Raw genomic sequence first — 25,971 nt, 5'->3', positions numbered from 1 at the left:
GCGATGTGAAGGCACGTGCGAGAGACTGTGGGGCAGGCGGCATGCCAGGGAGGAGTACCAAAGCCCGCCTTCTGGAAGCATCTTCTCTATCTGGCCGCTCCGGAGTTCTCTATCCATTTATAATAAACCAGTGATCCAGACAGAAAACGAGTTTCCTATGTTCTGTGAGCTGCTGGAACAAATTAAATGAACCTGAGGGGGGGGTCGTGGGAACCCCCGATTCATGGCTGATGGGTCAGAAGCACAGGTGACAATGTGGACTTGCCACTGGTGTATGAAGGGGGGCGGGGGTGTCTGGTGGGATTGAGCCCTTAACCTGTAGGATCTGGTTCTGTCTCCAGAGAGTGTCAGAAATGAGTTAAATCGCAGGACACGCAGCTGGTGTCAGAGAAGCTTCTGGGGCAGGGAAAACCCCCTACACACACATTTGGTCACCAAAGGTGACAGAAGTAGCGTGAAGGAGACAGACACAGGTGAGTTTTCCCTATGCGAACCTACCTTGCATGTGAAGGCATCTTATAAGCACCTTCAAAGAGTCCTTGATCGGGGTAAAAGTAAAAAGGAACAGAGTATGTTTACCCAAGTAAGATAAAGAAAGCACGAAATAGAACCCACATCCTTCAGGTGATTAGTTAGAGCTACTTGAGGGGACTCCGAGGGCTACTTGCAGGGCTGGGTCATCAACGGACTCATCGTGTGTTAAACACTCTTGCCAGCAGAGGGAGCAGAGGAGGATTCTGAGCTGCTCCTCCACGGGCTAGAATGGAAACCATGAGTGATGCCCCGGGTTTGCTTACTGGAGTCCCTGAGCAGGTCACAGGCAGAGACAGGCTGTGGGGCACTCACTCTCAAAATACTTGATATAAGTCATCACATAAAATTCCATGCCACTTGCTTTAAATTGGCTTTGACATTTCAAGAGCTGAGTCCTACAACCAGAAACAACTATCAGAATAAAATCAGAGACTTCTTCCTTAACACAGACTAAGAGGAGGTATGTGTTTCCCTTGAATAGAAACAAGACAAAACAAAAACCAAAAGCAACACTGTCAGATGGAAGTAAAAATATTAAACTATATATTCTGTAAAAGCCACAGGTGTAAGCTGCTGGATATGGAAGGTTTCTACAAATGCAGATGTCACTAACTAAACACAGAAAGAACAAGAAAAGCTCAGAAATGGAACCTGATAGTCAGAGAGCCAGAGAAAGCCCTGCTGGGACAGAAGACGATTTAAATCACATTACTTATTCAGGAGGACAAAAGGAATAAAGCGACAATGGGGAATTCATACATACATGACATGCCCACCTCTGGCCCATTCCCTTCACAGCATTTGTCAAGGCTCGGATACTCGGGCCACTGAAAGGACACACTTGGTGCGGAGGGACACTTACTTTTTGGCAAATCTCCAGTGCTGGAGGCTGAAACCGTCCGGCTTCTGTCATGGGATGGACTGGTTTCCTCAGGCTCGGTAAGCGGGGATCCCTCGGAAAGTGCAGAACCACAAGCCACAGGTTCTAGGGGCCCAGAGAACAAGGATGTGGAAAACTCTGGAAACTGTGACTCGGGAATTTTATGTCGTCCATTTGGCAATTCACCATTGAATTGTTCATAGGAGCTGCTATATGTGTAATCACTTTCTGCATTTGGCTCATCAAGGTTATATTCCTCAGGATTGGGACAATCTTCTTCATCATCATCTTCATCATCCAGCTGCTGCTCCAGTAAGAACGGGCCATTCTCAATATGGCCGTTGGTTCTGGGGGACTCTATCCACGCAGGGTCTGTGCTCGTCAGTTCTGGTTCCACATCATCTCCATCTTTCTCAGTGTTTTCTTTCTCAGTGTCTTCTTTCTCTTCCTGGTCCTCAGCCTCACCTTAAAAAGTTGATGGGTTGAGAATCAGAACATGTTACTCTTCTCAACACAGTGGCACTAGGTACATACTTCCTCCAACAAGAGATAATTTTGAACGTGTTTAGGTTTTTGTTCCCCCGTTGAGTAAGCTCTACACCCACCGTGGGGCTCAAACTTGTGACCCTGAGGATCAAGAGTCGCATGCTCTGGGCACCTGGGTGGCTCAGTTGGTTGAGCGTCTGACTTCGGCTCAGGTCATGATCTCACGGTTCATGAGTTCAAGCCCCACGTCAGGCTCTGTGCTAATAGCACAGAGCCTGGAGCCTGCTTTGGATTCTGTGTCTCCCTCTCTCTGCCCCTTCCCCACTCACACTCCGTCTTTCCCCGAAAAATAGATAAAACATTAAAAAAAAAAAAAAAAAAAAAGAGTCACATGCCCTGCCGACCGAGCCAGCCAGGCACCCCTGAATGTGCTTAATTTACATACTACACAGCAAAACACCTCTTGGCTCTCAAGGTAAAATCTTAGGTTTTCTCAATCTTATTTTTCATTTAGTAAATAACTGGCTTACTCTTATTAGAAGAAGTTAGATTTTGGGGCTGGAAAAGGGACATTTTCCACTTCTACCCTCTCTTCTACAATCTTTAGAAAATGTGGGTCCATTACTGTTAGGGTAAAAGTTAATTACAAAATAAAGAACATTCATTAGCATGCTCGAGATGTGGTGTCAGGTAGACATTTTCCATTTTTAAAAAAGTGTTTTGAAATACTAACGTATTCCTAGCATTCATTTTACAAATGAAGTGGCAGACAGATTCCCATGTTCCCCAATCCTCACATATGAAGCAGTGACACCAAGCCCACCAGGGTGGGGACCTGGTGGGTGCCCACTAATGAAGCACCAGGACCCCATGCAGACGGACCCTTGTCATTCGCAGGCTCGCCCTCGGCTGCATCCTCTAAGCCAGCAGTTTTGAGCTTCCCCTCTGGACGGTACTCCTCGTCTTGTTCATTGGAAGGTACAGCAGATGAGATGTTTTCTTCTATGATTTTCCTTTCTGCTTCTCGCTCCAATTCTTCTATTTCCTGCAGGCGCTTTTCCAGCAACTCAGCCTGCCTTTTCTGCTTCTTTTTCAGTTTTTTCTTTTTGTTCTTAGATATTTTTCCTATCTACAACATGTTAAGAAAACACCACAGGTCAGTTTGCTCCTTTTTAAAGCACTACACAAGAGTGCGAGTGTGAGTGGCATGGCAAGCCCCAACCAATCCTGTTTTCCAGGCCTGAGTTATATATTACAACCAAATATGCCCACAGAGGAGATCGATCTCGTGTGTAGGGTCGCAGTAAAACCGGAAAAAAGAAACCAGCGCCGCCTACCATCATGGAAGGGGACTGCCAGCAGGCCCTGCCCTCAGAGGACAGGGCTCCAATCCAGGAAGGCTATTTCATTTAAACGCTGAGCACAGCAGAATACGCTGAGGTACTCCGGCCTTTCGACAAGTAGCACCCCTTCCAAGTTTTACTGGCTGCTGCCCGTATACAAGCTAACAACATCCCCTGTCCTTCCGGTCTCGCCCAACTCTCAGCCATGAAAGAAGACCTTGCCAAAACAAGTGGGTTTCAGTCACTGTTGGTCAACAGCTGTTTGTGTTCGGGTCTCACACACGGAGCTGTTGTTATCAACAGCCGAGACAGCAGAAACTGTCAAAAACGAGTGTACGAAGTAAAGGGAAAAAAAGAAAAAGCCACAGTTTCAGTCTGCCTGCCATCAGGGCCACATGACTTGGAAAGTGCTGGCAACGACAGCCTCCAGTCTCTCCACGGAGTCAATAATCGAAACAAGCTGCTCAAGCCACAGGAGGGCTGCAGGCAGGGACCGGGCCGTGCAGCGAGCCAGGTGGCATCATCACTATAGTTCCCGCCTGCACTGGGACTTCCACTCCCAAGTGAGGGCTCCTGGCAGCGCATTTCCTTTCAAGTGCTTCTGGTTCGTAAAGTGCTTTCAAGACTTGCACATGACTCATCAACTCAAGACATATACACTCTATCCTCTACTGGAACTAAGCGGGTTTAGGGACAATGGGGTAAGACTGAATTCCAAGCACCTCGTTTCATTTGAATGGACCACAAAATACACAGTACTCTTTTATACATAACTACCAGCTGGAAAACACATTAGAGTACAAGCTTCAGAAAAACAGGGATCTTGGAGGCAAATCAGAAGTAATGTTAAGTGTTTTTGTAATAATCACACTTCAAGCCCGATCTCGACCACGTCACCCCTTTCACCAGACTCTGCCAACGGCACCCCAGAAAGTGCTCAGGGAAAATAAAGATCAAACGTGGAAGGGCTCTAACTATCCCAACTCTAAAAAGTCCCTTCGACTTGTCAAAGCGGTACGTCTCACCTATTCAAGGATACACAGCATTTGTAAACATGCCCGCCCTTTACACTAACACGTATTAAACACCTACAGTTGAGAAGGGAACAAAGAAAGGTACGATCCGATTCCCAAACAACCTTAAATGAAAAAATCGTTGCAAAAAGCAGCAGAAACTAATGTTACAACTTGAAAAGCTCAATAAGGAACAGCTGCTTTTAACAAGAAGGTGAGTAGAAGTGTGTGTGGAATAAAGTACTTACAGGTTTTTGCTGTGGAGCCGTACTCACTAAAACAAAATGAAACAAAAGGAATGTTTAGAGGAAAACAGACATATATCTTTAGGTAGGTTATCTGAATTGTAAAACGAAAAGTAATTATTGTCTTTTAATTGCTCTCCAGCTGGAAAACTGTTTAACCTCAGTGCTTCTTAATCATACAGATCTAAAGGAAGATTTTCCAACTCCAACGAATGACTGGCTCTTAAAAGGCACAGCAGTCGTTGTTCATATGGAGCCATTTTTCTTATTTGTCTAAAATTAAATACCCATTTATTTCAAATCCAAAGCACTGATACGAAAATGGAGAAGAGTTCACAAATGTCACACTGTCATCTAAATTTGTTCTACAGACAATGAACAATTTAGATTAGAGGATGTACATCTGTGTTTGACAACTATTTGGCAAGTGTATATAGCTGAAATAAATCAAATACTGCAGCAAGTATTCCAGAAATCGCATGACCAGCCTCTGTGAGCAGCCACAGCTTGACAGACTATGATTCCATGATCTCAAAAAACAGTAAAAAACAAGAGTAGGAGGTGGTGCATCTCCCAGAGCCCCGGGAGAGGCAGGACTTTAGCCCCTCAGCCAGCACGCTTGCCTGACAACACACTAGGGCGCAGACAATGTGCAGACATGGTCAAAGTGGTCAACACTTTGCTGCAGCCACTATACCCTGTAAAAACCCAATGTGAAACGCTACAGGCCAATAAAGACATTTGGTCTTCTCCCACCCTAGGGTCTTTTGTAACGCACTCCAAAGCTACCAGCTGGACTCAGGTTGATGTAGACTAACTGGAGACTGGGAAACGTTCTAACAAACCTGAAACTAGAAAAAAAATCTGATGACTACAGGCCGGCTACAAGTAACCCGTTACTATATACGCCTCTGCAGAGAAGCCTGCAGCGTAAGAAAACGTTCACGCATAGGTGAAGCAGCACGTAAGATTTCATATGATCTTTTAAGGGAAGACGAAGTTAGGTGTATGACAGCATAATTGGGGCACCTTCCTTTTCAAGAAAAAGGTCTCATCATTTCTAGCAATCAGGCTCTTATGAAAGTCCCTAATGTACGTGCTTGACTCAACTACCTTCAGTGTGCAATTCTACAGGCTCTCAGTGCCTCCAAACAAAATGAAACAAAGCTGCTTCAGCTCCCTCACCTGCAGACCCCGAAGGAGGAGGAGCACCTGCTTTCTGCCACTCGGTGGCCTCAGCTGCCATTCTTCGCACATATGCATCATCCACACACATCAGGATGTTCTCCGGCTTTATGTCCGTATGAATGATCTTGCACTTACTGTGTAGATAATCTAACCCCTGAAGGACCTGGTCAGAGTAAAATCAAGAGAAGAGATGGGTTATTAATACCTTTCAACATTACTATTGAACAGTAATGTTCAACATTTCCTTGTAAATTATGTAACATAATCACAAGGCACAAAGGGTATCTAGTAAAAATCTCCCTCCTGCTCCGGGCCCCCAAAGGAGCCCAGAGCCCTCCCATAAGCAACCAATGTGTATCATTCTGGAGGTAAATTTATGCTCATGGAAGCAAATGCATCTATAAATATACTTTTGTATAACAACTTTACTGAGATGTAATTTACATACATACACCCTTTTAGGTGGACAATTCAATGGTTTGTAGATGTGCAACCATCACCACATGTTAATTAGAACATTTTTATCACGGAAAAAAGAAACACCATACCCACTGGCACTCATTCTCCATCTCTTCCAGCTCCTCCAGCCTTAGGCAACCACTAGTCTACTTTCTTTCGCCATACATTTGCTGGTTCTGGACATTTTATATAAATGGAATCATACAAAATGGTCTTGTGTAACTGGCATGTTTTGAGAGTCCATCCATGTGTATGTAGCATGTATTAAGTACTTCCTTTAATTGCCAAATAATGTTCTGCTGGTTATGCTATCCTTTGTTTAGCCATTCACCTGATGGATATTTGGGTTGTTTCCACTTTTTGGCTATTATAAATAATATTGCTATGAACATTCAGGCATGAGTTTCTGTGTGGACACGTTTTCATTTTTCTTGGATATATACCTGGGAGTGCAATTGTTAGGTTATATGGTGACTCTTCTGACAAACTGCTATGCTGTTTTATTCAGTGGTCACACCATTTCACATTCCCACTAGCAGTGTATAAGGGTTCCAACTCCCTCGTCATGGCCTACACTTTGCTGTATTTTTAATTTTAGTCACCCTACTGGGTATAAAGTGTGTATCTCACTGATAGGCACTTCCATGATGTCTAATGATGTGTATACATTTTTAATATTGCAGAAAAAGAGGATTAAATAGCCTTAGTATTCACTAAAACTGCTGAAACAAAGTATCAACAAAAACAAGACTCACAAAACTTAAAGAGCAGTGACCTAAATACAAAGCCAGTTTTTCTCAAATTATTTCAAGAGAGGAATTCTTTCAATTATTTCCATAAGCAAAAATATTTTTTAAAATATCCCCATTGTGTTCCTATACATTAGAAATTCTACCACTCAATAAACATTAGCATTTAATAAATACCATACACTTAAAAATTTTTTTTTCAACATTTATTTATTGAGAGACAGAGAGAGACAGAGCACGAGCAGGGGATGGGCAGAGAGAGAGGGAGACAAAGAATCCAAAGCAGGCTCCAGGTTCTGAGCTGTCAGCATAGAGCCCAACACAGGGCTTGAACCCACAAACCGTGAGATCATGACCTGAGCTGAAATCAGACACTTAACCAGAGTCACCCAGGAGCCCCAGTGTCATCATACACTTTAAATCATTTAGGGTATTTGTTCACAACAGAAGTGGGGAAAAAGACGAGAAGATACATGGCTTTATCCAATTCTAGTAAGTTCTCAGCAAGAGCCCAATGCTTCTACTGTATCTGGCTAAACAACCTTAACAGATGACAGTATTAGGATATGAGGGGACAGAGGTTTCAAAAGGAAAATGAAAAAAGGAAGACCCATCTCTTAAACAGGATGAAAATCCCTATACTCATCAAAAGTAACTTTCCCTAGGAAGGATTCTTACATGACTTCGCTGACCAAGCATCAGTCAAATTCCTGGAACAGGTCATGTACCTGGTTTGAAGTGTCTGACAACAGCAATAAAGAAAGCCCCCTGTCTCCAAGGGGCTTACAGTCAGAGGGCTTACTGTCTTATGCCTGAAGGGAGAGGGACCAGCCAAAAAGAAACCAAGATGAACCATGGCTACAGCAAACAAAATTTAATGAGCTCTTGACAAGTGCCTAGTAAGTACCCAAACAGTAAACCAGATAGAACTAGAGTAAGAGAAGGAAAGACACTTGTCTTACCTTAAAAAGAATATTTAATGTTTCCAATTATACTGTAATTAGAACATTTAAATTATGTTTGAAATATCAAAGGACCAGTAAGAAAGACTCTTTAAAAAGAGTCTTTCCATAAAGAATAAAGTTATAATGCAGACAGGAGCACAATCCAATGGGCCTATATGCTCTTCACCGACATCCGTGCATCTTCTTTGTTCAAACTGAAATAATACAGGGAATTTTAATATCTGAATAATGAGAGATTCTGAGAAGTATAAGAAATTAATGGACAGGAACAGTGATGATTTCTAACCTATGGAGGGCAAACGAACAAGATTTTTTGAGAAAACTTAAACAGTTTAAAATTATCCCAACTGAAACTGCATTTCCATTATCAAATATAAACTCCAAGTAAAAATGTCCCCATCTCTCCACCTCCATTCCATGCTCAAGGCTCTCCTATTTCTCCACCTGAGCTCCTTCACGGAGATCAGGCTGTTTCACTGTGTGGGAGGCCACACAAGTAAGAGTTAACACGAGCCAGTATTCAAATGTGTTCCTAGGGGTTGCCAGTGACCAGGAGGCACTTGAGATGAACAAAGTGTTCCCAGCAAGAACTTAAGGTACCAGATTTTTTAAATATCTGCAGTTACACTCCTTTGGGTTATCCTTCCTTAAGAAGCAGAGTTTATAACGTCTGACAATGAACCCAGTGAAAGACTTGACCCCTAGGACAAATTAATTAACTAAGATAATGCAAATCTTCAAGGAAATAATTAAGGGACACAGTAAGTATGGTGTTAAAACACGACCTTGGGATTCACACCAGTCCTACACTGCTGCCAGATCATTCTCTCACTGGACAAAGTACTTAACCAGAACATTCTCTCACTAGGCAAAGTACTGTCTGAGCTTCCACTTCCATATTCATAAAAGGGGGAGAGGTGTGTGTATATATCTACTAAATAGAAATATGGTAGGAATTAGAAATAACCTATGGAAAACCTACAAAAAAACAAAGTTTAGCTCATAGGAAGCTCCAAATAAAGGACAGAACTGAACTAAGTCACAACACTTGTACTGGTATTGACTAAGTAACTATAACTTCGTTAAGTCACTTAATAAACTTCTCTGGGTCTCACTTCTCCCACTTGGAATGTGAATGGGCTATACCTGATACGTTCTGTGCTACATCCCAGCAGTGAAATTGTGGTTTAGTAATTTCCTTTAGTTCTGGACTACATATTTTTAAAAAGCCTTTAGCTATAGACTAAAAAGAATGGTGTTATTTTTAAAGATAGCATTTCTTTTCTTAATGAAGTTTTAAGCAATAAAGAGCCCCAGAATCACTGAAGTAATGATGGGCAATCTCCTAACCATTTAAGCAGAGCATCTATGATGATGCACAAAAAAGAGAAAAGCAGTGAATAAGCTACATGCCCATGGGTAGATCTTCTCTTGCAAAACCTGAAAAAAAAAAAGAGTTCAGAAAAGGCTTTAGCAATTTCCCAAGTTTTCCTTCACTTGCCAGGCACAGTTTATTTGCCTTTCTTGCCTAAAAAGAAAAACACATACTTCGCCTCATCAGCAGGAGGCAGCAGAGGCTGCAGAGACACCCTCCGACTGCCATCTGCGAAAATCTACAGCTGCCATGAGAGCAGAGATAATCCAAGCACAGACGGGCCAGAGACTGGGCAGGACCTCACACTCAGAGGAGCCAGATCACACCGCCCAGGAGCAGGGCCAGTTCTCTCCTTGTGAAGCCAGACCCGCAGGTGAGCGGCAGCACAGCCGTGAAGCAGAGACCAGGGCTGGGAGCCAGGAGCCCCCGGTTCCGGTTCAGAAACAGATTAGCTATGGCTCAGAGCGAGTCCCCTTCCCTGACCTCAGATTCATCCGTAAAATAAGACGCTTGTCAAGACCATCTCCAGGGCTTCTTTCTCTACACCTGTGAGGATGGTGAGATCATCTATTACTGGCGTGAATGACATAAACCTACTTCTCCCTACCACGGCTTGCTACAATGGGTCCCGTAATCGTGCAGGGTACAAGAGGAGGAGTAGGTCAAGAGTAATGTGGGAACTTCTCTCAGGGCTGTGTCCCTCGCTCTGCTCACCACCCAGAAAGCACAGCTTCCCCCCAAATCCTAAATTGTGAAGACAAACAGAATGAGAGCAACTTCCCAAATTATTTTCTGACTCTGGTTACCACATGGGGACTTCCTTCCTCCCCCACCTGAACAAAGGACATGGGGCCAGGAGACTCGGCCTGCCCCTAATTCTGTGACTAAGGCCTTGCTAATGCAGCACAGAGGGAAGCCCAAATGGTAGCCAGAGGGGCTGGCCCACGCAGGAGCCTTTCACCAAGACAGTAACCCCTCGTGATGTGCACAGAAACACCAGAAGGGCTCTCCTCAAGCCTAGAAACTTCCCCACTAGAAAAGCTAAGGTTCCCACTGGATTTCTCTTCCTCATTCAACAGATACGAGGTAAACCCTACAATCCGCTTCTGGCAATTGTGGTGTTCAACTGAATGGAGGACTGTGGGAATCCCAGCTCAACAGAGGGGGCAAGAACTGGATGCACATGCAGACAAAAGTCTCAGTGGGCACTGTCCTTGTTTGCTTTGTCCCGAACCAGCATTCTGCTCCGTGTTCTAACTCGCACTACTGAGAATTCATGAGAAAACCCTGCCGTGATGCCTCCGAACATAGTTGGGACTAAAGAGCAAGCCAACGTGCCCAGCACGGAGACCACATGGCACAGAGCGAGCTGGGCACGAGGCTCACCGCTCTTCAAAGGGAGCGACTGCACCGCCTTCCTGAGTTGACAACCCAACATTCTGAGGAGGAGAGTCCCAAGTTAGGTCAGAATATGTATCACCATGAAGAATAAACCCAAGAACATAGAAGTGTTTACCAACTTAAAATTAGTCTTCTGTTCTGTAATTGAAAACTGGCACAGTGATAATGAATTCGCTGATCACTAGGAGCAGCAGAATAAATGAAATGGCAAATAGATACTAAGTGTAGACCAAAGCAGTGATAAGAGGTGAGTCAGCTGGCCCAGGTAGGGCCAGGCTCTTCCTATGCCCCCAGGGCTCCTGCCCCACGGCAGGGGGGGGGGGGGGGCGGCGGCTTTGGAAAAGCCCTGCATTTTATAAATCCCCTCAGCTTACACATGCCATGCCCGATTACCAATTACTTTGTAAATAAAATCCAATGGTTCTACTTTTTAACAATCTGGCAGCTCTCCTATTAAGGCAAAGAGAACCATTTACCATACAGAGACGTGAATGCACACTTTTCACAAAGACATGCTACAATTTAAATGCTCCCAGACCTTTCTACGTAGACACTTCAGAGCACCCTGCAGTTGAGAGAATGGGTTCTGGAATTACACTACCTGAATTCAAATCTTGCCCCCCGCCGCACGCCAGTAACTGTGGGGCTTAGGGAAGATTTTTACCCTCTCTGTGAAGTACCCTCTATAGAGTGGAGGTGGGGACCTCTCTGGCCTCATCAGGGTGTGGTGGAGACTGGGCAGCATAATACAAACACAGCGCTTCAAACAGTGGGCGTCTAAAGAGCACAGGAACTGCCTGTGACAATCATGGCTACAGAAAAGAGTAAAATAATAGTTTAAAAACCCAGAGCTACAACCTGTAACTGCTAATTTTTCCAGTACTGTAGCAAAGTCACCAAAAACCAGGGCCTTGACCTTACCAAGAAGCCACTTCTTAACAGGGCTCCTGTAAAGGACAATGAATTAAACCATAAAGTTTACAAAAGTAGAACATCAGCTACCTTTTCAATATAGAAGAGAATCAAAGCCACATTCAAAGAGGAGCAACAGTTGGGCATCTGGGTGGCTCAGTGAGTTAAGCATCTGACTTCAGCTCAGGTCACGATCTTGAGGTTTGTGAGTTCAAGCCCCACGTCGGGCTCTGTACTCACAGCTGGAGCCTGGAGCCTGCTTTGGGTTCTGTGTCTCCCTCTCTCTCTGCCCCTCCCCTGCTTGTGCCCTGTTTCTCTCAAAAATAAAATAAAAAATAAACATTTAAAGAAGAGCAACAGCATTTGAAGAAGCCACATCACCTGCAGTAGACCTTTAATGCACCACAAATAAACACGGCCAACACTAGCATCCTTTTTCTTCTTCTGGATTCAGAAATAAAAGCAACACATGAAATAGACCTCAATAAAGCTGATTTAAAAAGAAGAAAGAAATGAAAGCTGGGGGGTGAACAGACACCCACAAGAGTCCACAACTGAGCCGGTGCAGCAGCCTGGGGGAAGGCAGGGGCTGCCCACAGCATCCCAGAAGCCACCAGCACGGCCCTTCTCCGACCCAGAACCAGGTCACCAGGGCTACCTGAGGACGGCTAAGAACTGACCAAAGGACTGGTAATAGTGTATCAGAAGCCCTGAAAAAGCAGATGATTCAACTATGTCATTAGTTTTAAAATGATCAACAGGTGGTAGTGTTGTCTACAAGCCCATCAAATCACAGCAAGTGAGCCATTTTGTAGAGTAAAAAGAGAAACGTACACTTCTCCCTTCATTTAAGGAAAGACAACCAGTCACAAACATCCTTTGACCACCTACTGCATGAAGAAGCAGCAAAGAGAACTCACACACGATGCGTCACTCTGAGAGCTCACAAGGCAGGTGGGAAGACACAGTGGCTACTTTGCGCTGGTCGCCGCGCTGGATGCTTTATCAGCAGTCCCTCCATAATAATCTCCACAATAAAGCCACAAGTTACGTACTATCATCCCAATTTTACAAATGCGAAAACAGGCTCACAGAGGCTACGTGGTCCGATCAGGGTCACAAAACAGTAAGTGCCCAAGTTATTATTTGAAGTGAAGTCTATTGGCAAGGCGTGTATCCACTGCACTTTCCCCTGTTCCAGGTTCTCAACAGGAGGGAATTCTGCCTCCTCGGGGACATGTGACAAAGCTTAGAGACACTTTCAATGGTCACAGGTGCGGCGATGGCAGCTGATACAGGCATCTAGTCGGCTGGCAACACCCTACAATGCACAAGGCAGGTCCCCATGACAAAGAATCACCCAGTCCAAATGTCTTGTGCCAGGCCTGTCGAACTGTGGCTCGTGCTGTAAGACTCCACAATCATTAGGGAAGGACCCAATGCAGGCCGCAGGCATACTGAGGAGGGCAGAAATAGCATTTTGAACTGGGGAAGACTTTGTCACAGAAGCAAAATTTTGGTTGAGTCTTTAAAAACATGGGCAGAAAAGAAAAGATGGTATTTTCAGGAACCTAAGACAAAGGAAGTGATCAAAGATGTGCAGCTAAAAAGAAAACTGGCAAGGTGAATAACTTTCTCTAAAATACCTACAAAATGAAACTGGTAACCATTTATGAATAAAAATTCTGGTAAATCAACATGTATTTACAAACACCTGGACATTTTTGAATATTCATAAGAGATTGGTAACTTGGTTGGCTCTAGGAGAGAAACTGGGTATCTGAAGGACATACATTTTAGAACACTCACATGTATTACTTATTTTCTTTAAAAGATTACTTAATGGGGGCGCCTGGGTGGCTCAGTCGGTTGAGCGTCCGACTTCAGCTCAGGTCACGATCTCACGGTTCGTGAGTTTGAGCCCCGCGTCCGGCTCTGTGCTGACAGCTCAGAACCTGGAGCCTGCTTCCGATTCTGTGTCTCTCTCTCTCTCTCTCTCTCTGCCCCTCCCCCATTCATGCTCTGTCTCTCTCTGTCTCAAAAATAAATAAACATTAAAAAAATTTTTTTTTAAAGATTACTTAATGGGAAAAAAAAATCACCTGCTAGGAGACAAAAGCTGAATCAGGGTTTGCAAGGGGAAATACGGGGCGATACCAGATGGCAGAAACCCATAAATAGGTTCATTGGAAGAACAGTGATTTAAATGTTATCGGACATTACGCCAAATACAATTCCAATGGTGTATATGCTGCTGGGCAAAATGCTAAACACAAGACCTCCAGAGCCAGACCACCTGGGTATGAATTCCGGTTCCACAGCTTACTACTTTTTAAGTTAATTCCTAACTAGGAGTGAGTTACTTAACCTCTCAATGCTTCAGTTCCTCTCCCATAAAATCAGAAGGGTAAAAATACCTATTTTGCAGAGTTACTATGAATACTCAATGAATGAAAAATTGCAAAGTACTTACAACTATGCCTGGCACATACTAAGCCCTGAATAAAAATTTGTAATAATCAGGCCTTCTGGGTGGCTCAGCTGGGTAAGCGTCTGACTCTTGGTTTTGGTTCAGGTCATAATCTCACCATCTGTGGGTTCGAGCCCCACATCAGGCTTGCGCAGACAGCTTGGAGCCTGCTTGGGATAATCTCTCTCCCTCACTTCCTGCCCCTCTCCACTCATGCTCTCTCTCACTCTCTCCAGCACGCTCTTGGCATAAGTAAATAAACTTCAAAAAAATTTGTAATAATCAATAGTAGTATCCCTTTACGTTGTAACAATAATCTAGCAAGGAAGGTACCATTATTATTCTCACTTCATTCATGATGCAATTGTGGCGTAAGGAGGCTAAGGAACTAAGCTGAGGTCCCTTAGCATTGAGAAGGACACATCTGACACCAAAACCCAACCTCTTTAATCACCCCACATGTTGCTTCCTGAGAGTGAACAACGAGCAGTTAGGCTTTAGTCAACAGGCAATGGAGAGGTACTAGAGGTTTCTAAATGCAAAGTGCGAATTACTGAAGCAAAGTTTCATTTTGGAAGGTAACTGCCAATGGAACGGAGAAAAACCTGGGACAGGGAAGCAGAACAGCCTCTGGGAGAGGAGAGAGAAGGAGAAGAATGGCTGGAGGTGATAAGGGCCTGAACTAAGGATGGTGGCGCTGGAAGCAGAAAGATTGGGAGTCAAAGACCGGATGCCTAGGTGACAACTGAAGCACGGCAAATGACAGTTGACAGGGGTGAGTCACACAGGGTTAGCCTGACTGAAGGCAGAGGAGGCCACACAGTGGAAGGGTATTAGAAAGCTGGTGTACCTAGTCTGGTTCTGGGAAGCAATGTAACTGTGAGGTCTATTAATAAAGGATTAAAATACTGAATCCACAGACTGAATCAAAGGGAATGAAGGGAAACTCAGATATATAGATTATTAACTGGGATATATATCAATTTACTGCTTTGAAAGTTACAAATTTAGGGGGGAAAATCCAGACTCCGTATTCTTCTTAAAAAAAAAAAAAAAAAAAAAAATATATATATATATATATATATACACACACACACACACACATATATACACAAAACTTCTAATACTGCCTACAATAACTAAGTACAGAAAATGAAAACTGCATCTTGAAATTTTAGACCAGTGGAACACTCAAGTTCTCAGCCTGCAAAGCACAGTGTATGTGAATTACACTGAGGATAACACAGTCATTAAAATCATTTGTTTATTCAGCAAGTACCCACTAAAATTCCATTAAACCCCAAGGATTTCATCTTTAGATTTACAGACTCTTTCATTTGCTATGAAAGGCTACATTTTGTTTCCCTTTTCTGGAACACAAAATAAATACGAATGGTTCCTCTGGGAAGTCACCTTCCTTCACTGCCCAGCCTGAGTTGTGACATGGTCATTCGCTGTGGCAACTGCACATGTCTTTCAAAGTACGGGGTTCAAGGGAAAGACAGACCCTACGTGAAATATATGCAAGGCGGTATTTCTCAAATTATTTACTTTTTGTTAGAATAAGTAAATCTTAATATTTTCAGGGTTTATCAGAGATAATTAAGAAATTTTTTCAGAGTTTTAACAAGATGATTTTTTTCAGAGTTTAGAGTTGCCACTGATAGTTATAAATACTGAAGTGTTATTTAGGGATTGAAAAACTCCAACTGACGTTAATCACAACCCCCCTCCCACACCATGTTAAAGGGAAATTGTTTTTTCATTTGAGCTATTAACCATGTTAAAATACTAAAGTGCTACTATCTAAAGTCTAAAGGGGAACAGATATTATTAAACAAAATCTGGCCACAAGTCTGTGTACCTAACATAATACTATGTACAAGTACAGCATTCCACTGTATAAGCCAAGGCAAAGAGCCCCTCTCCCTCCAGCCTCTCTTCCTGTGTAACATATATAATGTTAGAAGACAAGCTGCCAATTTGCACTGCAAAGAGACAAACGTAAATGGTGAACACTCAGGCTGACTCAACAATGCTACCTATACACAATTTCAAAAGTTAAAAACCTACTTATATGCATATGTGCAAATACTATCTATACTACAATTGTAAGGAAGGTTCTTTTGTAGGCTTCTCTTGAATTCACAATTCTTAATTGTAAACCATTCCCTGATTCTTTACCTATGTAAGAATTCTGAACTGAGGCCTGTATTTCAGGTCTGGAAACCCCTGAGCAGGTCTTGCTCAAGCTCTGGGCCCTGGGGACAAGAGAAGGGCACCAAATCACCTAATCCTCTTCTCAAGCAAACCAGGCAACAACCCCCGCCCCCTCCACCCACCCCCCCCATATTACTTCCTTTGCAGCATTATCCTGGGCAATTATCCATGATGTCAGAACAGATAATTCGGAGTAAGTCATATCTCCAACTTTCCTAATTTAGGCTAGCAAGGCAATGAGGAGCACAGACTGATATATCCCATACAGAAAACTGAATCTGGTAAACATTTCTCATTACCAGATCTCTGATATGTGTATATTTTCATTCTAGAAATATTTGCAGGAACATCATAACCGAACCAGACCCCAGCTAGAGGTTTTCTTTTGTCAAGGCAATTGAACAAAATACAAATCTAATACAATACTCCCTATACAACTTTTATTTTTAAAAATTTTTTAATGTTTTTATTTATTTTGACAGAGAGAGAGACAGAGCATAAGCGGGGGAGGGACAGAGAGAGAGGGAGACACAGAATCCGAAGCAGGCTCCAGGCTCTGAGCTGTCAGCACAGAGCCTGACGTCGGGCTCGAACTCACAGACCAAAAGATCATGCCCTGAGCCCAAGTCAGACGCTCAATCGACTAAGCCACCCAAGAGCCCCCTCCCTATACAACTTAAACATGCCTTGTATTATCTTTCATCTAGACTCTATCCAAAGATATGCAGAAATAGTAAACAAACACAAATTATCTATTTCTTCTGAACTATTTTCTAAGGAACTAAGTGGGACATTTTGTAGTAATGACATTAGATAAAACAATCTCTCAGTATATCATACCATTTACTTTAAATAAAAGATCAATACACCAAAAGAAATGCATGCCTGACATTTACAAATGTCTCTCTTTACAAGACAGGATGGCATATCATTAAATAAATATAAAATTGACATAACAAGTTCAAAATGTTATGCACTGTAATATACATGTATATATGTAAAATAAAAATTATATATATTTATACGTGTGTGTGTATAAATGTGTGTGTGTGTGTGTGCACATGTGTATGCTAAGCATATTTTTAAGAACAGGAATCCGTGTTGAAAGGCTAGCCAGTTAGGTAATGGAGGGCGGGGGCTGTTTTCATGTCCTCACCTGTCGAATGATACTCTTCACACAACGTACTGGGAGGCCTTGGTAGTTGGACTTGATGATCCACTTGAGGAGATGGTGGCCAAGCACTTCGAAGACCATGCAGACATCTGGGACACGGTTAAGGACCATCTGCAGATACATTTCCTGGAGTGATGCAATTACTCAAAGCAGCCATCGCTGTAGCACTTGGCATTTCTTTCTTTATGAAATGCAACATCACTAGTATCAATAATACCACAAGTGGTCACCTGCTGTTTCTCACCTGAATGAAGAAATCTAACACTAAGTACTCATATCCTATATGTTACTCAGTGCGTGCTCGTCACGTTCAAACAATGTGCTCACCACCATACACAGAAGTGACCACAGTGAACCCAGGAGCTGGAAGTGCTCTTTGGCATCACACGGTCCGGATGGACCACGACCCAACCCCACACCTCCCTGTGCTCTGGATCATTTCAACACCCTCCTTCCTGATAATCAGCCTTAATGAAAAGTGAACCAGGCTGAAACCTCATAAAAACTGATGAGAGGAAAACAACAACAACAACAAAAATGTCTTAGGTATCCTCCCTGACTGTCTAAATTTCCATCCCACAGGCCCTGGGTGGCTCAGTCAGTTAAGCGTCCGACTTCGGCTCAGGTCATGATCTCACAGTCCGTGAGTTCGAGCCCCGCGTCGGGCTCCGTGCTGACAGCTGAGAGCCTGGAGCCTGTTTCGGATTCTGTGTCTCCCTCTCTCTCTGACCCTCCCCCATTCATGCTCTGTCTCTCTCTGTCTGAAAAATAAACGTTAAAAAAATAAAAAAATAAATTTCCATTCCATAGAACACTTTATAAAATAGAAATTTAAAAAACATAATGAAGACATTTAATCTTTTCCTTCAGTACTATCTTTCACTGCGGAACTAGATCAACTTTAACACTATAGGCAGCTTTCAATAACACAAGATGACAATATAAGACATGGCACTAAGACCCACCTAAAATAATGAAATCTCAGGAATCTGGGTGCTTTTTTTCCCCCAATAGAAATTCTAGTCAATCACGGACTCTCCAGAACTATGATCCACCAGAGTCCATCATACAAATATATTCATATCATTCATACAGGAAAACTTCAACTGGCTCTGAAAGCCTTTGAGAATATACTGTTCATCCCTGCAAGCTGACAGATAGGTTATTAAAACAGGTTGGTTGATTTAATACTTTCTACAATACCTGGATCTACCACTCACATTACCACAATATTTGTCACTTTAAGTATTTTTTTTAAACAAAATATTTCTACAGTGTTCAAGAACATTACAGATTCATGCACAGATAATCTAAAGCCAGAAGTTTTATTTCCCAACTCTTTATAAAAAATGGCAAACTAAGGACTAAAGTTAGTAAAAGACACAGAGCCAAAGGCCAATAGTTCTAAGCACTGACCAAATGGGACCATAATGGTTTCTGAGCAATTTATTTAAAGGTAAGAATAGCCACTGGAATGTATACTTGCCCATAAATCAGGTGGTTTCTCCAAAGAGACCCTGTCAGCTATCCCAGCAAACTGCCTTGCAGAACTGATACAGGAGGAGGGGCTGCCACGCCTGCTCACAGACAGGCTCACCTGGGGACAGAGCAGAGGACCAGCTCTATCTTCCTATCTACCAAGGGTGGAAATGCACTCAGCAGCTAGCAGAAATGATCTTGAGGCAAAGGGCAAGGTGACAGCAGCAGGCAATGGCACTTACTAGTACCCTCGAGTCCAATCTCTAGAAGAAATACAGAATCTCCTTCAAACATATGCAGGGAGTGCTTCCCTAGAAGATTAAGGCTTAGGAGATGCAGAAACAGGATGTCGATCTGGGCTGGGGGATGGCTTTGTCCTCAGGTTTCTGGAGCCTGAGCAGGTCAAATATCAAGATCTGTTCCAAACATGATATAAAGGAGGGAGCAAAAGATCAGTCAAGGGAAGACCCTGGCTCTTGACACAGCCGATCTTTTGCTCCTTGTAATGTGTAAAGATGACTGCGGCTAATCTTTCTCTGCTCTCTACTTATACATATGTAAGGCACTCCCCAGCTTGATACTGAAGGTAGACCCCAGTGCTTGGACAAGAAGAATGTCAAAGAGCTAGCAGCATGTACAAGAAGGATGCTGAGTAATTGTACGGCCCCAGAGAGATTACCCAAGACACCGAAACAGATTGGCAGGAATTGGGGAATATTTTGGCATACCATTTTACAACACTCGGTGATCATACTAGAGGCATTATATGGACAGTGATGGAGCACAGGAAACAGAAGTTTAAATGAGTTTGAAATACTGCCATGTTTTAAAAGTAAAAAGAAAAGCTACATTATAATTTAGCCATTAGGAAGCAGAAGAACTGTCAATAAGGATACGTATTCCATTCATGCCTGAAATCTTGAAGTCATCAATTAACTGTACTACCATGTCTTTATTTGGGTCAGTGGGATCACTTTCTCGAACCTATGGAAAGAAAAATGAATTCAAGAACAGGAAGCATTTAAGACTGAAAGTCATTTCCATTATACCAATCAAAAATGTCTTAGTAAAAGTAATGTTTTTAAAAATAAATGGTTCAGTATTTGAATTTATAAAAAATAAATTCAATTTTAATTAGTAAAACCTAAAAAAATTCCTCTATAAAATTTTAAGTCATTAATTTTTCTTACATTATTCACATTTTTGCAGTACTTACACATTTGAGCAATTTTATTTCATCCAAGGCTGTCTCTGTATAATGCTGGGCACTTTTTACAACTTTCATTGCAACAAATCTTTTCCCCCTTTAAAAAAAAAATGCATATTTTTTATATTATCAGAAGTGATCATTATAATAAGATCTATTCAATAAACAGAAACATTTAATAACCTTTCCTTTAAAATAGTACTTTTCAAACTGTGTGGCCATAATTAAGCAACAGTTTCATGGATCAAAATAATCTCTTTTTTGTTGTGTGTTTGTTTTTTCCTAATAAGAATAAGGTAGACTGGGAAAATGTCAGAGTTCATCATGTAGAGTCAGTATTACTCTGTTAACATTTCTGTTTTAGTACGTATGTATATGTACACTGGGCAGCGGTGCAGTTTTATACTATGGGCTCATGACTTTTTTAAAAAAGTCAGAACACTGATTTAAAGGCCTATACGTTATTATTTTACGTTTGAATATTTTTCTGCTGCGCATGAATTACTAGAAGAACAGTATGTCCAATGTCATGCAGTATCACTGAATAAGCTGCAGATATATAAACAGAAGGAAGTTAATACGTTAAGATAACCGACAAGAGAACTTCGGACTGGGGGGGGAATGTCTAGCTGGGTGGAGCAGGCCTGTGCTACGTCCTCTCAGGCCACCAAACAAACACCTCTGCTCCTCAGCCAGCCTGTCTTATAAAGGTTGAACTAGACCAGAAATGAAATGCACGAATGACAAAGAACACTTACTGCATATCCCAGCACAGCCAGACAGTTGAGAAGTGTCCCCATCCTAGCTTCCTAATGACATGGTAGCGGCCATTGAAGAGGTCTCCAATTTTCACCGGATGGTAGCCACCTTTGATTAAAAAAATTGTTTTTTAATTTCAGAGAAATAGTAATAAATTCTCTTCCTTTGTCAGTTTTTCTTTTTTTTTTTTTAAAGATTTTATTATTATTTTTTAAATGTTTATTTATATTTGAAAGAGAGAGACAGAGACAGAGCATGAGTAGGGCAGGGGCAGAGAGACAGAATCAGAAGCAGGTGCCAGGTTCCTGCCGCAAGCTGTCAGCACAGAGGCCACCGTGGGGCTCGAACTCACAAACCAGAGATCATGACCTGAGCAGAAGTCAGACACTCAACCGACTGTGCCACCCAGGCACCCCAAGACTTCATTTCTTTTTAAGTAATCTCTACACTTTGTGGGGCTTGAACTTAAAACCCTGAGATCAAGAGTCACATGTTCTACCAACTGAGCTTAATCCAAGCTCCCTCTTTTGTCAGTTCTTGATACCATGTAATCAAGCTCTAACTAATAAAATCAGATCAAAATATGTTTAACAATCTAACAGTTTTCTCAAAAATATCTTTCATCAAGAGAAAAATGTCCTTTGCCATTCTACTTGGCTTTTTGTTTGTTTGGATTTAACTTAGAAAGTAAACAAACCATCCAGTACTCCATTACAAGAATTTCAGATTTTTTATTTAAAAATTTTTTAAAGTTTATTTTTGAGAGGGAGAGGGAAACAGGGAGAGAGGAAGAGAGGAAGAGGGGGAGACAAGTGGAGAGGGGGGGAGGGGGAGGGAAGGCGGGAGGAGGAAAGAAGGGGGAAGGGGGGGAGGGGGGAGCAGGAGGGGAGGGAGAGGGAGACAGAATCCAAAGCAGGCTCCAGACTCTGAGTTGTCAGCAGAGCCCAACGCGGGGCTCAAACTCACGAACTCTGAGATCACGATCTGAGCTGAAATCGGATGCTCAAATGACTGAGCCACCAGGTGCCCGAAGAATTTCAGATTTATTATTAATTCTAGGTGTACATAATACGTACATGCCAGCTTTTGATCTTTCCAAACAACTTTTCTTCTTCTTCTAAGCAATAAATTCAATGCAAATCCTTTTGGATCAGTATAACATAACTCAGCGAAATAAAGGATGCGTACTCTGCCTAATTCTGCACACACCAATAGTTTACACACAGCCAATAAGGAATCATATAAGGTACAACAGTTTACCCTCCAAGACAGCTTGCTCCTCTCCTCACTCTTCTTCCAACCTCCAACTTCTGCTGAGAAACAGGCTGGAGAGTGAGAGAGGGCACGCTGTTAAGGCAGATACTCGGGAAAGATAAGGGTGCTTTCACAGATATCTGGCGTAAAAAGCCCTTTACTTCGCATGTGCAAGTAAAATAAGCCGGCTACAAAGCAGCGTGTATAAACATGGTACTATTTTTGTGGGCTACACAAGAAAAAATCTAGGAGGGTAAGATGTTAGCAACAAATATCTCTGGGCATAAAATTACTTTTATTCTTTTTATCTATCTTCATTTCTTACTAAAACAACAAAATACTCTCCTACTGTTTATTCTTTTAACATCCGCTTTTTTACTGCAAAGTTGTTATTTCTCACTTCTTAAATCTACAGAATTCTTACAAGTCACTCAAGAAAGACATGCATGGTTTCCACCTAGTGTTCAGAGGCTCAAAGTAGGTGCAGGAAGTATCTACGCCACATCTTTTACTACACCTAAGTATCTTTCAGAGTGCTAGGAGCAAACTTCCAAGAAATACTATGAATGTTTATGAATATTTAAAATGTTACTTAAATGAACTAGTGAAGCAGGAATTTAACCAGACACTGCGCTGCAAGATTCTTACTCTCCTACCAGTACACTGCATTTCTCGTATTTTAACATCAAAGTCTTTAACAACATTTTGGGTAAAAGATATGAACTAAAAGATAATAAATGAGGAATAAAATATAGCAAATTATTAAATGGATGGATGGGTGCTGACTAAACTCGCTGTGGTAATCATTTCACAATAGACACATATATCAAGTCATTATGCTGTACACCTTAAGTTTATACAGTGCTTATACAGTATTTAATAATATTTTAATTTAATAATATTATTAAATACATCTCAAAAAAAAACTGGAAGAAAAAAATGGCTGATTACTTACTGAGAAGGTTAGACTACAATTGAAGTAGGCTCTGAGTTTACAATTCAGTTTTGAACCATTAACATTAACACTGAAAAGAAGGAGGAAAAAACCTATAATTTACCCAGTACAAATTAGGGGCATTGTACTAGGCACTTTATTTTCAAAACCACGTTCCATGAAAAGAAACATAAACTACAATATGTTCCATAACGTTCCATGGCAAGGGTGGGGAGAAGAAGAGAGGAGAAGTCTGTTTGGGAAATGCAAAGTTCAACGAAGCAGAGAGGATTCTTGACCAAAAGGGTTCTAAAAGCCCAAAGTTTTCATGCATGAAGGGACCTCAAAGAGAAGGGAGCCTGCTGCAAATTCCAGACATATTTGCACAGGAAATGATTCCTTCAAAAAAACAAGTCACATTTCACAACACGAAGTATTTTTTTTTTATTTTTTTTAATTGTGTTTTTAATGTTTATTTATTTTTGAGAAAGAGAGCAACAGAGACAAAGCGTGAGCAGGGGAAGGGCAGAGAGAGGGGGACACAGAATCCGAAGCAGGCTCCAGGTTCTGAACTGTCAGGACGGAGCCCAATGTGGGGCTCGAACCCACGAACTGTGAGATCACAACCTGAGCCGAAGTCGGACGCTTAACCGACTGAGCCACCCAGGCACCCCTCACAACACAAAGTATTTAGGAAACGCCGGTGTCTCTGAAATTTCTTACAACCACCCCACCAAGCAGATGGTACGGTTTCTCCACTGCTGAAACGGACACAAGTCTCAGACATAGTGCTTAGTAGGTTCAGGGCTGGAAACTGGGTCTGACTCCAAAGTCCACACTGTGTCCACCAGGAAGAAATGAGCTTCATTTTCAACAACTGTAGGACTATTTCCTGGACTTAGTATACAGGGAACACTTGATAGCTTAATTAAAAGCTCCTGACTACTTAATTGCATATTAGTGCCAACACTAAAGTCGCTTAGTTTAAAAATAATTTAATTATGCATAAAGAGAAGAAACTGGTATCGCTATGCTATGTTTCAGATTTGAATTCTCAAACAGCCCAGAGTGCGTCCACATGGGCAAGAACAGAAGAGCGCGGTTTCCAATGTAATCACAGCAGAAGCCAGCTGCTCCTTTTCTCAATGGGACTTTGAAAGTTGAAGAAAGGAAATTACTAGTTTAGTCCATTTATCTCAGGAGCCCAGAGATGAGCTAAGAATAATGTAACCTAGCAGAGGATAAAAAAAAAAAAAAAAAAAAAGAAGAAGAAGAAAAAGAAAGAATAACATACCTAAAAACAGGCCAACTAAACAAGAGAGGCAGAGAAGCAATTTTTGAATAAAAGTGCTAAAACATCTATCCTTTTATTTTGAACATTTGACATAAATTTGACAATTTCAAGTCTATATTCTACATATTCTCCTACCCTAACTCCCAGATTGCTACAGAAAATAAGTCTCTTCTGACCATTTCTCAATCTCTTTGTCACAGAAGGGTAACTAATACTCATGCTGCCAGAAAGGTTGAGCATGACTCCCCAGAGCAGAGCAACCACATCAACCTAACGAACACCCGCGGAATTAGAGAAAATGGACCCTTCAGGAACTCTGCCAAAAAAAATTCTCCAGTTCCCTGAGATCAGCTAACAGCATGCACCCATAATGACCATTAGCGATGGCCACTCCATGGCTCAGAACACCACCTAGCACACAAGGAATCTCACGACCAGTCACAGACTACACAAGAGCCTCTCCTATTGCTGCTGTACCACAGGCAGTACTGGAGTAGACCCTGCTCGTGGCATTGGGCAGAGTACCAGAAAGACTCAAGCACTTGACAACTACCATGGCTTTGGGGTTTGGCTGACATATTTGTATTTCACTGTGTGTATTATTTAGTGTAAAGGTCATGCACTTAGCACTGAGAAGTTTTCCTCTGATTTTTAAAGAACGTTAGAACAAAAATATTAGATTTGATTACAAATACAAGAGAATAAAAATGGATTAAGTAATTACATTCATTCACTGATTTCTTCTCTGACTCCTGGTCCTCCAGCACATTCACAAAAAGTGTAACTCAGGTTCTATTTGTAGTATTAGGGATCCAAAGAAGACAATTCTAAAATGATGTTTCTTAGCGGTTCTGGAATTACTGGTCAAAGATAAAGAGGACTCCCTTTTCCTTGCTGAGCCCAAATTAATCAATTTGACTGAATCAAAAGTTCAGAATTCTGTCAGATACAATAGTCTGGAAGGATTTGCAGCAAAGTCTTTATTTTCCACTGAAGGTATATTATTACTTTTTTTTTTTTTTTAATAGACACTAGTTTCTCAGTACTGTGATGGGGAGGTTTCTCTCACTAACCAATGAAGGCTTTCAAAAGTCATAGAAAATACTTGAGAATCACTTCCAACACAGTCTTAAAAAAGGAAGGGACGCTAAAAAGAAATCTGTTCACAGAACGATAATACAGACATATCTGGGGAATCACTGAAGATTTCTATGTTCCTTTCCTCAAAAGGTAATAGAACAAGTAGACAGAAAAGCACTAAGAATATGGAAGATTTGAATATACCATCAACCAACTTGATGTAATTGACATTTAGAGAACACTCAACAGCAAATATATATTTTTTAATACATGGAACACGTATCAACATTAACCAAATACTGGGCATAAAACAAGTTTCAACATCAATTAAAAGATGCATAAAGCATGCTCTCAGACCACAACAGAATTAAATTAGAAATGAGTAACAGAAAATACCACAAAATTGAGAAACTAACCCATTTCAAAATAACCGATGGGTTAAAGAAGAAATCAAAAGGAAATTATAAAGTATTCTACACTAAATGAAAGTGAAAACTTAAGATCAGAATTTGTGATGGGGCGTCTGGGTGGCTTAGTCGGTTAAGTGTTC

General features: G+C 41.8%; 1 protein-coding gene across 24 annotated transcripts in view; it reads right to left on the bottom strand.

The window, feature by feature from the left end:
• Positions 1 to 25,971, bottom strand: part of SRPK2 (SRSF protein kinase 2) — a 393,623-nt gene that overhangs the window by 161,059 nt on the left and 206,593 nt on the right. For all 24 annotated transcript variants that reach the window (XR_009610358.2, XR_009610356.1, XM_060633812.3 and 21 more), the window contains 8 exons: positions 20,859 to 20,967; positions 20,110 to 20,197; positions 19,790 to 19,877; positions 17,397 to 17,503; positions 5,687 to 5,852; positions 4,505 to 4,530; positions 2,783 to 3,029; positions 1,397 to 1,879 (listed from right to left, as the gene is read on the bottom strand). Coding sequence is in view for 22 of the 24 variants with exons in the window: in XM_060633812.3 (XP_060489795.1) it covers positions 1,397 to 1,879; positions 2,783 to 3,029; positions 4,505 to 4,530; positions 5,687 to 5,852; positions 17,397 to 17,503; positions 19,790 to 19,877; positions 20,110 to 20,197; positions 20,859 to 20,967 (1,314 nt within the window). In the remaining 2 variants the exon portion in view is untranslated. The remainder of the gene's footprint in view (positions 1 to 1,396; positions 1,880 to 2,782; positions 3,030 to 4,504; positions 4,531 to 5,686; positions 5,853 to 17,396; positions 17,504 to 19,789; positions 19,878 to 20,109; positions 20,198 to 20,858; positions 20,968 to 25,971) is intronic.

This window comes from Panthera onca, chromosome A2 (assembly GCF_046562875.1).
Source record: "Panthera onca isolate mPanOnc1 chromosome A2, mPanOnc1 haplotype 2, whole genome shotgun sequence".
Taxonomy (NCBI): domain Eukaryota; kingdom Metazoa; phylum Chordata; class Mammalia; order Carnivora; family Felidae; genus Panthera; species Panthera onca.
The sequence above is the reverse complement of the archived record's forward strand: the minus strand, read 5'-3'. Positions and strand labels throughout refer to the sequence as shown.